We start from the raw sequence: 14,175 nt of genomic DNA on the forward strand, positions 1-14,175 counted from the left end.
ACTCAAGGGAAGAAAGTTTGCAGGCTTGGCTCTTAAAATCTAGCAGAAAAAATATTTACCGTAGTATCTAGAAACTGAAATTGGGTCAGACTTTGAGGGGAAAGAAGGGCATAATCTCTTTAAGCAGTAAAATAATTAACCTCCAAAGAATGTAATGAATTCTCCACAATGTGACATTCTAATTCCAGGTTAGATGCTTCTGTAAATACATTTACAAAAGTAATGGGATGGGATTTAGCTTGATGCAGAAATGTAGAAAGTCTTGGAGGGCTCAGGCAAGATGATCAAAAATGTCCTTTCTGGCATCATACCTGGAAATGGAGAGGGTGCTGCTTTCAGCTACTGCTTTAAGAAGTGCAAGCTGTATGGTCAACCTGAAGAGAAGCCTCCAGCACAGGAAGATTATCCATTGCTACTGTACAGCAAGGCTATTTCCTGAATCCATTTCCAAGCCTCCCAGTTCCAGGCTGCATGTTACATTTGTGAGTAAATTACCAGTTTGCTCAGCAGTCTTGTCCCAGCCACAGTGATACAGCTGGACCCATCTACACAGCCTGAAGTAATTTTTCCATGCTAGCAGTTATTCTCTAATGCTCTCACAGCCTTTCTGGCCCTCCCCCTTTTCTTGACATAAATGTGTTCTTCAATGATACGAGAATTCCAGAGAAAGTCTGAAGTAGTATTTTTCCATTGGAATCAGCATTTCTTTTTGGAAAGATGGCTGAGCTTTCTAATCCACACTCATCATGTCAACCAGCCGTCTCAGTGTCTGTCAGTCTGCTTTTGGTCACAGCCAGCTTTTCCACCACCACAGAAAATAATGTGTCCTTGAACATGAGGCTTCTCAAAACAAGGCTGCCATTAGCAAGACTGTGATTTACATTAATTCAGACTTCCAAAAGCAAGTTCAAAAATAGAACTATGAACAAAAAGAGCAGCTTCAGCTTCATATCTGTTGCATAGCTCCATCAGGAAAATATTCTCAATTACACCAAGAAAGTGGGCATTAAAAATAGTGTAAAAGACACAAACGTTCTTCTGGCTCCCACAACCTTGCCCTGCTCTTCTTCCCAAAAGAAGAGGCTAAGAGGTGTAAGAATCAGGCTATTCTCCTCCTAAGCAGGAGGATTTAACATTGCTTAATACTACTACTCAGCACTACTTAGCAATAGCCTCGGGGCAACACATAAGTACTGAGTGCAAAGAACTGTATCTCTCTTGCAAAGCCTCCTATTCTGTCTCTCCCACTTTGCTGCTTTTCTGCAGACAGAACAGCACAATGCAGTGAGAGATGAAGCCCTGCCACTCTCCTGCCACAGCCACTTATCATTTAATTCAGATGTTTGCCTCTGTAGACATTTCCAAAGCAAGCCTACAGGCTGACATTATTTTACCTGGAAACTTAACTATGTAGCTCAGCTCACCACTCCTTAGCCCAGTCAGACAGAAAGCCTTTCTCCAAAGGCTGCTGCCTCCGGTTTCCCCTTTTAATTAAACACTTAAACACGTAACCTTACACAGGAACAGATCCTCCACTCACAGGAAAAAAAGGACATCACTGACAGTGAGACCAGGACAGTAATTTGCTGCTGCACCTACTGAAAAGACAGGCACACTTGACAGCTGAATTCCTCAAAATGAGTTAATACAGACTAGTATCACCTGAATTTGGCCCATAATATCTGGACTTAAATTAACAGCTTCAGAGAAAACCAGAAATAATAAAAAAAAAAAGAATTTTACAAGCCAGCAGCAGGTATGTTCAGATCTGATTGCATGCAGGATACATGCCTTTGCACAGGAATGGGACAGTGTCTTAGGGGCATCAAACATCAATATAAATATTTGCTAGGTGAACATTCCTCCTTCTTGTCTGGTGCGGAGGAAGACCAAAGCTCTCTTACTTAATTTGTCCATGCCCGCACGCATTGGCACGAGTCCTGGTGGCTTTCAGGTGAGCAGAACAGTTTCACTTTGTCGGTCCCAGCTAGTCCTGACACAGCACGGATCCCTTTCTACCTCCTCATCAGTGAAACTGGCTGCAGCCCAAGCATTTTCCTCTCCTCTCCTTCCTTGTGTGCCCCACCGCAGTGGCAGGCAAAGGTCACATCCTCCTGGACTCAACACAATATTGCAACAGGAATTTGTTTCCCAGCATCTACAACCCTCATCTGAAGCCTCTGTTATCTCTTATTAAACTGGGCTTAAATGGCTAAGTACACAGACAGTTCCATATGGCATCTGTACCAATGTGGATCAGTGGCCTCACCACAGTGAGGAGAGCACAAAAGAGGGGGAACAAACCCAAGGGCAGGAAACTGTGAACCAATACTAAATATGAACTAAAATGCTGAAGAGAAGAAAGTTACTCTTTTGAGGAAATACTACCTCTTCATTTCTTGATTCTTTCTCTTAATTTCTTCTCCTTTTTTTTTTTTTTTTCATTTTTTAAATAATGCTGCTCATTACAGTAGTTTTTATGGATCCTCCACCGAGAATTGGTTGGCAAATGGGTGGTTTTTACCTGGATTCCTCTATACTCCTGGGCAGTCAGCCATGAGAACAAAAGAAATCACTCATTTCCATTAGTGGCTGGCAATGAGACTGCATCCACTTCGTCTGGATTTAGACCTCACTGTACAATCTAGTCATTTGTGACTGCCAGGCCTTAATTACTGCAGTAACATGAAACTGCAAAACTTACAAAACTGAAGCATAAAAAGCAGCAGCCAATTGCTGAATTGTAGGCACACCCAAAGGGATGTGATATCCCAAAGCTCTGCTCCTGCCAGGGTGGAAACCCTCAGGAGACACAGCCTGGCTTGAGTGCAGCAGTGTAAGCCTTTGGGTTGGGAAGCACAAACAGCCCTGAAGTGTAGGTCCTCTCACCTTCCAGCATAATCTCCTTAGGCACAGAGACCAAGGACACTGTCACAGTGAGCTTCAAAAGCTTGGGGAATATTTGGATGACTTTCTAAATGGTGAGTTCCCACCAGTTAAACACTCAAACTGGTTCATGATATTATTTAGATAAATATACTTAAAAAAACCGGCCCAAAACCAACCAAACCAACCCCACAAAAACAGAGTTGTACAGATGAGCAGCATATACAGCCAGGGAACATGCTGAGGATGCAGCATTTTGGAAAGGAACGACACAGAAGGGATACAGAGAATGCTTACTACATAAAGCAAGGGCATGTCTACATCTGCACTGTAGTGCTCACTTCTGGTCATCCTGCCTTGAAAGGAATACTGGGAAAATCAAAACAACTCTGGCTTATGGAAGTTACTTCACTGGGAAATTTTCAGTTTACAACACCTGAAAAAATAAGGTAAACTTTCTTAAAGAGAAAATTTACAAAAGAAGACATGATGTACAAATATAAAAATTGCTCTAGAGGCTTACACTGGACACCAATTACAAATTTACACGTGCAATGCACAAGAAAATAGTCAACAAAAATGGAATTTAGAAATAAATGAAAAAGGAGTATGCAAAATTAAAGTACACCTAATTAACATGCAAAAATCACTGCTAAAAACATGATGGGGAAACGTGCATGTTGGAGGACTGTAAAAAAAGATGGCTATTTACCCAGAAGAGTAAATACCCATAGTCAGCCAGGACAGACATGCAAGACACACTGTTGGGAGAAAACACAGCTACTGCACAGGTTGAATCTCCAAGAAAAAATGGCTGACAAATATAATCTGAAGGCAGGAAGTAAACTGAAGACACATCCTTTGGTTTAGAAACTGCATACATTAAAAATGCCTACAGACATCCAAGAGTGTCTTGTGAGACAGCCTTTATATCTGGTTAGCAAAAGTAAAATATTATTTGTATTTTCATCTGGAATTGGACACTGCATTACACATTTATCAATCTTTCAGTATACACCTTTAAATGTAAATAGCTGAGTGGAAAAAGAAGCAGCAAAAAGAGAGAATTCACTGATTTCCTAAATGCCAGCAGTACTTTACAACAAAAAAAATCTCTTCTTGCTGATAGATGCCTATTTTTGCTCTGCTTTTACAATCAGCCTGCCTGTAGGTCCAAGAAGTGGATTGGACTATGCCTCTGAGGACTTGCCCTGCCCTCTAATTCTAAAGGGGGAATGTTTTTCTGTTTTTGTTTTCCTCTCCCTGCTTCCCACTATCTCTTCTAGCATCCTCTCACTCCCCTTTCTGGCTTGATTTATGTTACACTCTGCTATTAGACCTCTCATAGAAACAGGGCTGAAATCCCTGAAATGCTTCCTTTTTGTTATGCCCCACTGGCTTCAGACTAGAATTACTCTTCATTCAGTTGATAAGGATTAAAAATTAAAAAAAGCCCTCAGAGAATTCACTCACATTTCCAGAGCATTCAGTTAAAGCACAGAGATGCTCTCATGGAACAGGACTGCAGTCAGACAGCTCTTGCAGCAGCACTGGGACTTTGGTAGCTGGGGCTGCTGCAGTGGAAGCTTTCCACAGCAACATTCTGTCAATGCCAGCTAGGATTATATCACTACAAACTCAGTCATTTATGCCCTGCTACGACCTGTTATAACTTTTGCAGAGCCATCTCCCTCAATGTCATATTCTCTACCTGTGGATCATGACTCTTGCTGACATGTTCAATCAGAGACCTGTTTTTTAAAAATGCAGAAATCCAAATTAATAGCACAGGTATAAAATGGCAGTAAATCAGCAGTAAAAGGTGACAAGACAAAGGTGCAGGATGATCTCTCATGTTAGAGCTGGACATCAGCTGTGGGCTGCTTTTCCTCCCCATTGGAAGGAGGGTGATCAGTGTGTGCACGAGGCTTGGAGCTGTACCTGGGTAAGGATGCATACTGCCTTTCCAACCCCTCGAAGTGAAGACTGTAGGAGCTCCCATCTGGACCTTTTCCAGGCACCTGTGGAGAGGAGAGTAATTAGAGATGAAGATCAATTATGCAGCCCAGCTACTAACAATGCATCTCAAAACGATAAGCAGAGAACACATGATGCTGCAACATGCCAAAATCAACAAAAGAAAGGCAGGGGCTTAAAGAAGCTTCAAATCCCATACATAATCTTATCACTGCTAACAAGAAAGGCTTCTGTATCAAAGAAGTGTTTAGAGCAGGTACAATCTTCAGAGCCTTTTCCTCATCTGCCTACTAGCTGGGATACTGTCTCTTCTTCCCTGGCTGGCCTTCCTCTTGGAATTCAGTAGCACGAGGACATCACCTAACTAAGCACACCCCTTCTAATTACAGTGCATAAGTCCCTGAATCAAAGCTAACATAATACCCAGTCTGCTTTTTCCCCCCTCCACTAGCTTGTTTTGCTTAAGTATAAAATATGATAGAACCAGGTTTTCTTTCATTCTTAACACGAATCCAGAAACTTCCCCTAACGCCACTGCAAAGCTAAGTATCCAGCTGGGAGTTAAGTGCATTTATGATGCTCTGGTGCCATTTCAGAAGTGCAGCATTAGTGCACTCAGTCAAAATGCCAGTGCTACTTGGTTTGTGTTCAAGATGGCAACCAGCATTGGCTGGGGAGCACAGTTCTATCAGGAAGGCTCCAACTGGGTACCAAACGGTGAACTTCAATGCTTTTAGCACACAGGAGCTCTCCCAATTTCACTCACTCAATGCCTGCTGATGGCCCAAAGTGTTAAGAGCCTTGTTAAAATGGAGCTATTAGTCTTTTCTTCCATAAATGGAGGAGGCTCTGACTGCCTTCAGTGTTTCCTACATTAGTATGTATTCCTATTCCGGTGCTGCTAGAATCAGCAGTTTTATAAAGCAATATACTAAGAGGCCATTTAAAATCCCCTTCCCCTTTTACAGATTAATAGCAGAAAGGAAGATTTAATGCCTTTTCAAACATTTTTAACAATTCATTAAAAAGAAAGTAATAAATCACACCGAGCTTTCAGCAAATGCCCGATTAGAAAAAAGAGAAAACAAAAATTAACATGTTTTTTGCATTCTACAGGTTAAAGTACACTTCTGTCAGTCCTGCAATTTATGCACAATACACCATTTTCACTGAAGATGTATAAACCCCTGCAATGAGAAAAGTTGCACATTCAGGTGTTATCTACCCTTACAAAGCACTTCTGTGTACATTACACAACCAAGTCCAGTAGAAAGAGAGGCAGTGTCATTTGGAGCTATAGGTAGGCTTAGGAATTATTCCAGACAAATTTTGTTATGCACTTGGCACTCATCAAACTTCCAAGATACTTGTAAATGAAAAAAATTATTTAGTACAGGCCTCTTGCAAGCTTCCTTTATCTAATTCAAAACAGAAAGGGGTTCTCACAGAACTGTTGGCCAGAAGGTAAAAACACCTCTGATTTGAAATGACTCACACTTTAGCCACGCCTGACTTTGGATGAGCAAAAAATAACAATAACTGCCCTACATTTCAAAAAGAAGGCAGTAGGCTAAAGGGAACATTCATTCATTTTTTCCACCAGAAAAAGTAACATGCAGAGAGACCTTATAGAGTCACTTAGGTGAAGAGTCACAGCACTCTGGCTGTTCTCACACTACTAATTTCATCAGGTTCATAATTTCCCTTAAGCTCCCAGGTACACTGGTGGGAGAAGATCCTCCAGATTTTTCCCATTTTATGAAGAAGAATGAGGGGAAAAGAAACAAATGTATAATCTGGTCTCTCATAATAAAAAAACATGCAGTACATGGTTTACCTGTGCAGCTGTAGATAGGTTATTAATTATGTGTATGAGGATGGTAATGGTGCATTCACAGCCCTGTGTGAGTTTCCTGCACTCTCACACCTATAGGGAGTAACAGCAGCCAGGCAAGGTGAAAAAACACAAATACTCAGAATTGTGCCAGCATCAAGCAGCATTACCAAAACTTATACCAATCACCAAAAGTAAAAAATATTTACATCACAAGGCGTTTTTTCAGCCTGAAAACACCCCTTTTTTTGATGGTTTCCTACAGACCAAATAGAAGGCAATAGCCCCTGCCAGGTCTGTTTGTATATATGATTTGAGAGACAGTTACCATAGAAACACCCTGGTGGCAGATACACAATTTTGCTAATTTGGATCCATCGAGTGGCTGAGTCTCCACACCCTATATAAAACCCCCAATGCACTGGAAAAGCATGCTCTGGCTCTGCACAGCTAATTAAAGGCTCAGCCATTTCTTCTGATTTCCCTTCTCCATCTGTCCATGCGACAGTAAAAGCGTATCATCACTCAGCCTGGAGTGCCAAAATGGTGCCTGGAATAAAATACTACCCTGATGAAAAGAGAAATTGTGAAAATAGAAACACCTCCTTAGTAGAAGTTATTTATGTTTCAGAAAAAGTCAAAGCAAAGGGCTCCTTTGCTCCTTCTACAACAAACTAAGCTAAAAATCTGTGTGAAATATATTAATTTGTAAGATCAAAACATTCCAGCTTCTCCTCCTTTCCTAAAACAGGACATATGCAGCTGGCTCTCAGACCAGGTGTGGAAGTTTTAACACAGTTAATACAATATATTTAGGTGAAGAAACAGTAATCTTAACAAAACAGGATTAAAACCTGGAAGTCCTATCAAAGCCAAATGGGTGGTGACCACAAGATGACCAGCAAGGGAGCTGACAGAAGGTGACTCAGCTGAGTCCCTATGGATGCAGCTGGAAGAGTTTAGGAGACCAACACCCCAATCAACAGAGAGCACAACAGCAGGTGAAATACACATTTCCCAAATGTGTGGTAATGCACAACAGAAAAAATGATCCAAAATACGCTCCTGTATTTTTAGGGTTTAAATTAACAACATCAACTTAAATAAGTGCCATCATTATGAACAGTTCATCTCTTAAGAGCGGCCTCAACTAACAAGCAAAACATGAATATGCAAAAATAACGGGCAGAAATAAACACAGAAACAGCCATCATCCTATCAGTGCAATTAAAAGAGCAGCACGATTAAACTGAGGAAAGAAAATACTATCTTCATCAAAAAACAACAACAAACAATTCATGAAATGTAACTGTCGCAAAGTATTGGTAGGGACAAGGCCTTTGTGGAATGGAGAACTAATAAACCAGATACAAATATCAATCAAACCAACAAACATTTGGTTAGCAGAAGACAGTAAAGTCTTTGGCAAGTGGAGAGGCACGGCCAATGGGAGAGCAGAACCTCTGGCCCAGCAGGGTGTTCTCCTAATTGCCCCTTTGGGAATCCCAGTCACAGCAGTGGCCACACTTGGAGACAAGGTACCAGAAAAAGTGGCAAGACACTGTCTCCATGTAACTCAATGCCTTCATGGTCAGGATTTTCTATGTGCCACAGAGGTGTTTTTTATGCATGGCTAGTCAATGTTTCTGTTGTTTAAATCTCTCTTTTTAAAAAACAATAATTTTCACTAGCAACAAGATTTCTGTGATAGAAAGGTATCACTTCAGAAAATATCCTAGATATGACAGCTCTGCATCCCTAATTAAATCCCTGCCAGCTCCCAGCAGAACAACCAGGCTGGTGGAAGTGCAGACTGAAGGGCAGCATAGATCAAGCCAAAAACAAATATCTTAGAGTGTTCAAACATCTGCAAATAAATTTTTAGCTATAAATTGAGTATACCTGTGAGCAGGTGTCTTGAGTAAGTCTGGAATTTGCCCACAGAAAAATTCTGGAGTTGCAGAATAACAATTCTTTAAAGGAAGAGGAAGGATTTATTTAATCCTGAAGCTCCTATCTTGAAAACTGTACAGAAAAGTGCATGAGACTGTGTTTTTTCCCCAGGAGATCCTGCATTTCATTCCCCCTCATCTGTCTTACACTGCCTTCCTCTTGGAGCATTTGTTAAAGACTACAATTCTAACTGCTAGCAGGAAAGCCTCCTTTGCTCCTTCCTTATGGATTGAGGTGTTAGGGGTTGGACAGATGCTGTGCTACAAAAAATAACAACTATAGTGATCTTTCTTAAAGTTCAAGCTTCATGAAACCAGAATCGACTTTTTCTTGTGCATCCACACACTGCTCAAGGTGACAGCTACCACACGGTAAATAGAAATTAGCAACATCTCCTTGCTCCTACCAGCAGAATTCAGCAGGTCAGTGTTTCTGCCTGATGCTCTGCTTCTTCTCACAGATTCCCACCTAACTCTGCTCAAAGTCCATCCTGAGTGAAGTCAGCACAGTTACAACCCAAGACCATGGATACTGCTTACAAGGAAAATAAATGATGCAGAGACGTTTTCAGGTTGGCTGTCTCAAAGTTGCAATTACTGTTCCCTCTCCTGCAGGTATTCAAAATTGCATATAGAAAACTTCCTCATCATTGCAGAGGTCAGTTGGTTAAAACAATTTTTTTAAAACTTCTTAACCAGCTACTCTTCTGCTCAAATGTTTCCCACTATTAAAAAAGAATAATACACAGTGGGTGCTGCATTCAGGATTATTAATTCTTCACTTATGTGGTAAGCATGGCTGTCCATTTACTTTTGCTTTAGCCTTTTTTTTTTCCTGACTCCTGAAAAATAAACCTCCTCCAAACATTTCAATTACCATTAAGATCAGAAAGAAAATTTGGACAGTGTGCTGCCCACTAAGTAACTTTCTCAAGGCTGATGAGATTTAGCTACACGTTTTAGAACAGAGCAAAACACTGCTGACTCCACTTGAGCCACACCTGACTAATTTAAAATTACAGGAAATCAGGAAAAGCTTACGAAGATAGGGACTCCTAACTTTTTCTCTTATTCACTGTGTATGCTCAGAAAAGTCACTTGAGCTTGTGCACTGTGGTTTTCTACCCATAAAAATGGCAGGATACTACCATTGTATTTTATATGACTGACATGCACTGTAAGACAGGAGCCACCCCAGGAAGGCTGCATAGTGAAGCTTCTGCTCTGCCATCAATCCAAGTGCTTTGAAAATGCCACCCAGTTCTGCTTTTTGCCTGAAAGTCTGTGTATAAACATGACACATAGAACTGCTGCATTGCTTAGTACATTTTTCAATAGTCTTGTGATCATCTGCTAAAGGACTTGATTCAGATGCTGGTTTGACCTCTGTTCTCAAAGCTCCTCTTTTGTCTGTGAGTGTTTCTAATCACATGGGTTGAGATTCAGCATGCCAAAAAGAGCCGTGGTATAACGGAATTTGCCCTTTAACCTTCAGGTCTCCCCTCTGCTGAGACACAGTGGGTTTTTGTTTTCAATTAAGTGAACACTGAAGAAAAATGGAGAGGTAAAAGTGTATTTGTTCCCCACCCTGGTCTCAATGTTTCATATACAGGTGAAGCATCAAAATTAATCACTTATTTTTTGCATTTCCACTCTGCCTGATTCTGGGAACTGCAAGTGAAATTTAAGAGCACAATTTGACTTGATAACACTTCTTTTAGCTGCTGAAACAGAGGTGGGTGATGTGAGGCAGTGAACTGGATGGTCCATGTGAAATGGAGGAAGTTGATCGATGGGGTCTCCTTAACTCCTTACTGCTGTGATATCCTCATTATCCCACCCTCAAAGACCTCCAGCATTCCCACAGAAAGCAAGGTTTCTTCCATCCAGGCTTTTTATGTTTTGCATCAAAAGGTAAAGATTAAAAATTCTACCAGTGTCTACAACTCAAAAGAATTTTCCTGATGTTTTCCATACATACACAAAGAGGGATATATTTTGCTTTCCTGGTTTTGCAATGAAAGTTGAAACAGTGATTTTGCGTTATTATAACACTCATCACTTCTCCCTCTAATTTGGATGGTTTTTAATAAAGCTCCATTGATTCCTCTGAAAGAAATCCCTCCTGGCAAAAGCAGAACACACACGCTGATTGCTAAATATGCAGCAATTATCATATTCAGCGGCGCACTTTAATATCTTATTTATAGATGTATCTATCTATAATTTGCTTTAATTAAGTTGCATTGATTTTAATGGCAGAAGTAGTCCTCAAAGAGGAGTCTAATGTTCTATGAGCCCATTGCTACTGCTTTACCATTGTTTGGATATAAGACAGCACCTTTAATATTTCTTTTTGATATTCTTAGTTGTGCTTTTCTTCACTAAGTGGCTGCAGTGGCAAACCAAGATGATATTCCACAGGAACTCTTAAAACCACCTTCACCACTGAAGAGAGAGAACTTTCAACTTCCCTGTTACAAACTTGTTTGTTATAAACAAACTTATTCCCAAGAATAAGGAAGGAAGCAGCATCTTCCCAGCAGATCCTGAGACACCTTGTTTTTCTGTTCCTGCTCCATTTTCCAGGTAACTCAGCACTACGATTGTCAGAGGTTCTCAAATCATGGTCCAATGTCTTTTGCTTTGGGTAGTGCGGCAAATGAACTTTTTAATGTTTGTGTCAACAAAAATATAGCTTAAATAATTTGGAAAGGTGAATAAATGGATAGCTATATTGGGCCTGTTCATGGCCCAATCACCAAGTTATGACCTTGCAGTCTCCTAAAGTTCTGCTTTCTGGGCTCAGTCCCAGGGAATGTTGTGCTTTCTTTTTGTTAAGCACACACTCACCTTTAAGCATTTTATACTAATCTGGTTTTGAGATTATTCCAAAGAACACTTGATGCTATTAGAACCGTGACTGAGTTTGTCAAAAATATCTTGAAGAACAAAAGCAAGGTATTGCTCACTAGGAGAGTCACACAGCCTTGGTTTTTGCTGGGTGCCATCACACACCCTGGCCCTGATTCAGGAAAGCATGCTAAATACTGAGGGAGGTTTTGTTTTAATTTCAATAGCATCTGATTCCTCTTGGAGGCATTCCCAAAGCTAACATACACCTGCATCTCTCAGAGCCTTTATCTCTTTCTTGAGTAAAAATACACAGGAAAAACATTTATATCTCTGTATCCTGAACATGTCTTCACACATTTGAATACAGCATTCCAGTGATGATGATTTTGGCATCTTCATCTCCTAAGTAAATCTGTAAGATATTATTAGTTCATATCAACTGAGACTCTGTCTCAGAGACTACCAAGGTAGCATTGTAACATTACTTATGCAGATCTTAATGTGTCATTCCCTGTTAGCATTTTTTTTTTTAAGTGAAAAATAAGTGCTGGCTTTTTAAATCACTGCCTTTTGGAATATATCAGCACTAATTTTATAAGAATTGTTCATGTTAAGATGCAAGGGCATGATCTCAAAGAAAAAGCACCAAAGTAGCTAGCAAGTACATTTTCAGTTTCTGGTCATCATTTTTCATTCACTGATTATTGCTTAAGTGTTGATTAATAGTTATGTTCATGCTGCTAGAATGCATTTCCCTTGGATGAGAAAAACACCCTTGTCCAAAGGAAAAAAGAGATAGTAATCAAACCATCCTTCCTCTTCTCTGTAAGAAACACAGACACACACTCCAGAGTCACTGATGATCTGGGTTTTGCTGCTGAATAGGTTTGAAGATTTTCACTTAGAAAATCAGCTGTGTGCAATCAGAACACTACTTGGTTGGTCCGATTGCAAGGCAATTAAATGCTCCCCTTCTGACTGTCTCTCTCTACAGATATATACATACATATGCTCACACACAAATGTAGATACTCAGAGTCACTTTTCCCTTCTCCCTATGCAATGAACACCAGGAACACTGAAAACAGCAGTGTTCCATGATGGAATTAAGCAGGGCTGATTATCTCAGGATTTACTTTTCCTCCTAATGTCCTACCTCTTGTTCAAGGAGGTGAAACTAATGGTTTAGATTTAGAGGGAGCAAAAAAATTCTCTATAAAAGCAATAGACTGAGGGAAATACAAACACAGATGGGAACTTTAAAAGGGAAACAGGCTGTTCCCATAACAGTTTAAAAACATGGCAATTGCCTTAGTTTTGAAGAAAACAAGCTCTCAGCATTTGCTGTATCTTGCAACATTAAAGAGAGAGAAAACAGCAAAAATGGAGGTGAAGCCAGAACTGCAGAGTGTTTTTGCACAGTCCCACAAAGAAAATACTCTGCTTTCTGAGCCCTCGCTCCAAGATGCCCCGATCCCTGGTGCTGGAGAACTATGGTTTCCTTTGACCAAGCAAAATGAGATCATTTCCTGGCCTGTGTCCGTCTCTGTGGGTGGCTTCCTTTTCCATTAGTTGTATAATATGTTTTGGTTAATTCTATCTCTTAATTGTCTTTAATGAGCACCAGATTTGCAACACCCTCACTTGCAAACCTATTCTCAAATTAGAGGCAAACAGAAGTTTCCCTTGAGTTGAGAGAAAATCTTGAAAGCAGCGAAACAAAAAACCCAAAAACCCACAGCACCCATCAGCATTGATTCTTTCCTACTACAAGGAGGCATTTCAATTGCTCCTCTCCTGAACCAGGCCAAAGTAATTAATCTCTTCCCAGCCACTAAAGAGAATAACTTAACCTGTCACAGAGATACACTTGTGATGCAATATACAGCATACTAATCTATATGTGTGGATACATTTCTAAAGCAGGTCTCCTTTAGTTGTTCTACAATGCTGTGTGTAATTCCTCTCTCTCCATGAAACCAGTCCTCTGCTTTAGCCTGTTTGAAACTAAGCTGCTTCTTGTTCCTCCCAGTCTTGCATTCTTTGCTTCTCTTCTCACTGTAATTAGTTTACAAGACTACTTATCCAGATGATTACTGCTTTTAAATGACAGTCATCTTTTCTTTTACTCCAGATCATTGTTGTGTATCATTCTGTCTTGCTATCTGAATACCCAGTTCTCTAAAGCATTTTCTCATTATGTTATCTCCTGATATAAAGCATTTTGAAATACTTCATGAGAGACATTGTATGAAGTGAATTGAATTGAATTTTCTCTCAAAGTCAGGCTTTCAGCATCTTTCTCCAGCTAAGTCAGCAGAGTTCTTGGCACCAGTGCCAGGGTGTAATGGCCATGCTTTGCAGCTCAGCTATGAGCTTGTGCTCTTTTTAGGGAAAATGAAATGACAGTGTCAGTACCTGGAAAGCAAACAGGGGACAGATCAATATTTCCATTTATGATGAGGATGGCAAAATGAAAATGTTTGGTGTATTTTTGAGCGTTTCAATGCACACATTGAGATAATGCTATTTTGTGGTGTCTGCCTACATCTGGTGCTGGTGCTGAATGTGCACGCAGGGGGTATATACATGTGTATGTCAGGGAAGAAAAGAGGGAGGGAAGGGGGAAATAGCAGGGCATGGAACTAAATTGCAGAGCAAGTAGTGGAA

General features: G+C 40.4%; 1 protein-coding gene across 4 annotated transcripts in view; it reads right to left on the bottom strand.

The window, feature by feature from the left end:
- PARD3B (par-3 family cell polarity regulator beta) overlaps positions 1-14,175 on the bottom strand; it is a 385,570-nt gene that overhangs the window by 24,709 nt on the left and 346,686 nt on the right. For all 4 annotated transcript variants that reach the window (XM_079311454.1, XM_079311453.1, XM_079311452.1 and 1 more), the window contains one exon: positions 4,828-4,907. In XM_079311454.1, the coding sequence (XP_079167580.1) occupies positions 4,828-4,907 (80 nt within the window). The remainder of the gene's footprint in view (positions 1-4,827; positions 4,908-14,175) is intronic.

The sequence above is a fragment of the Erithacus rubecula genome, assembly GCF_903797595.1.
Source record: "Erithacus rubecula genome assembly, chromosome: 8".
NCBI classification, from domain to species: Eukaryota; Metazoa; Chordata; class Aves; order Passeriformes; family Muscicapidae; genus Erithacus; species Erithacus rubecula.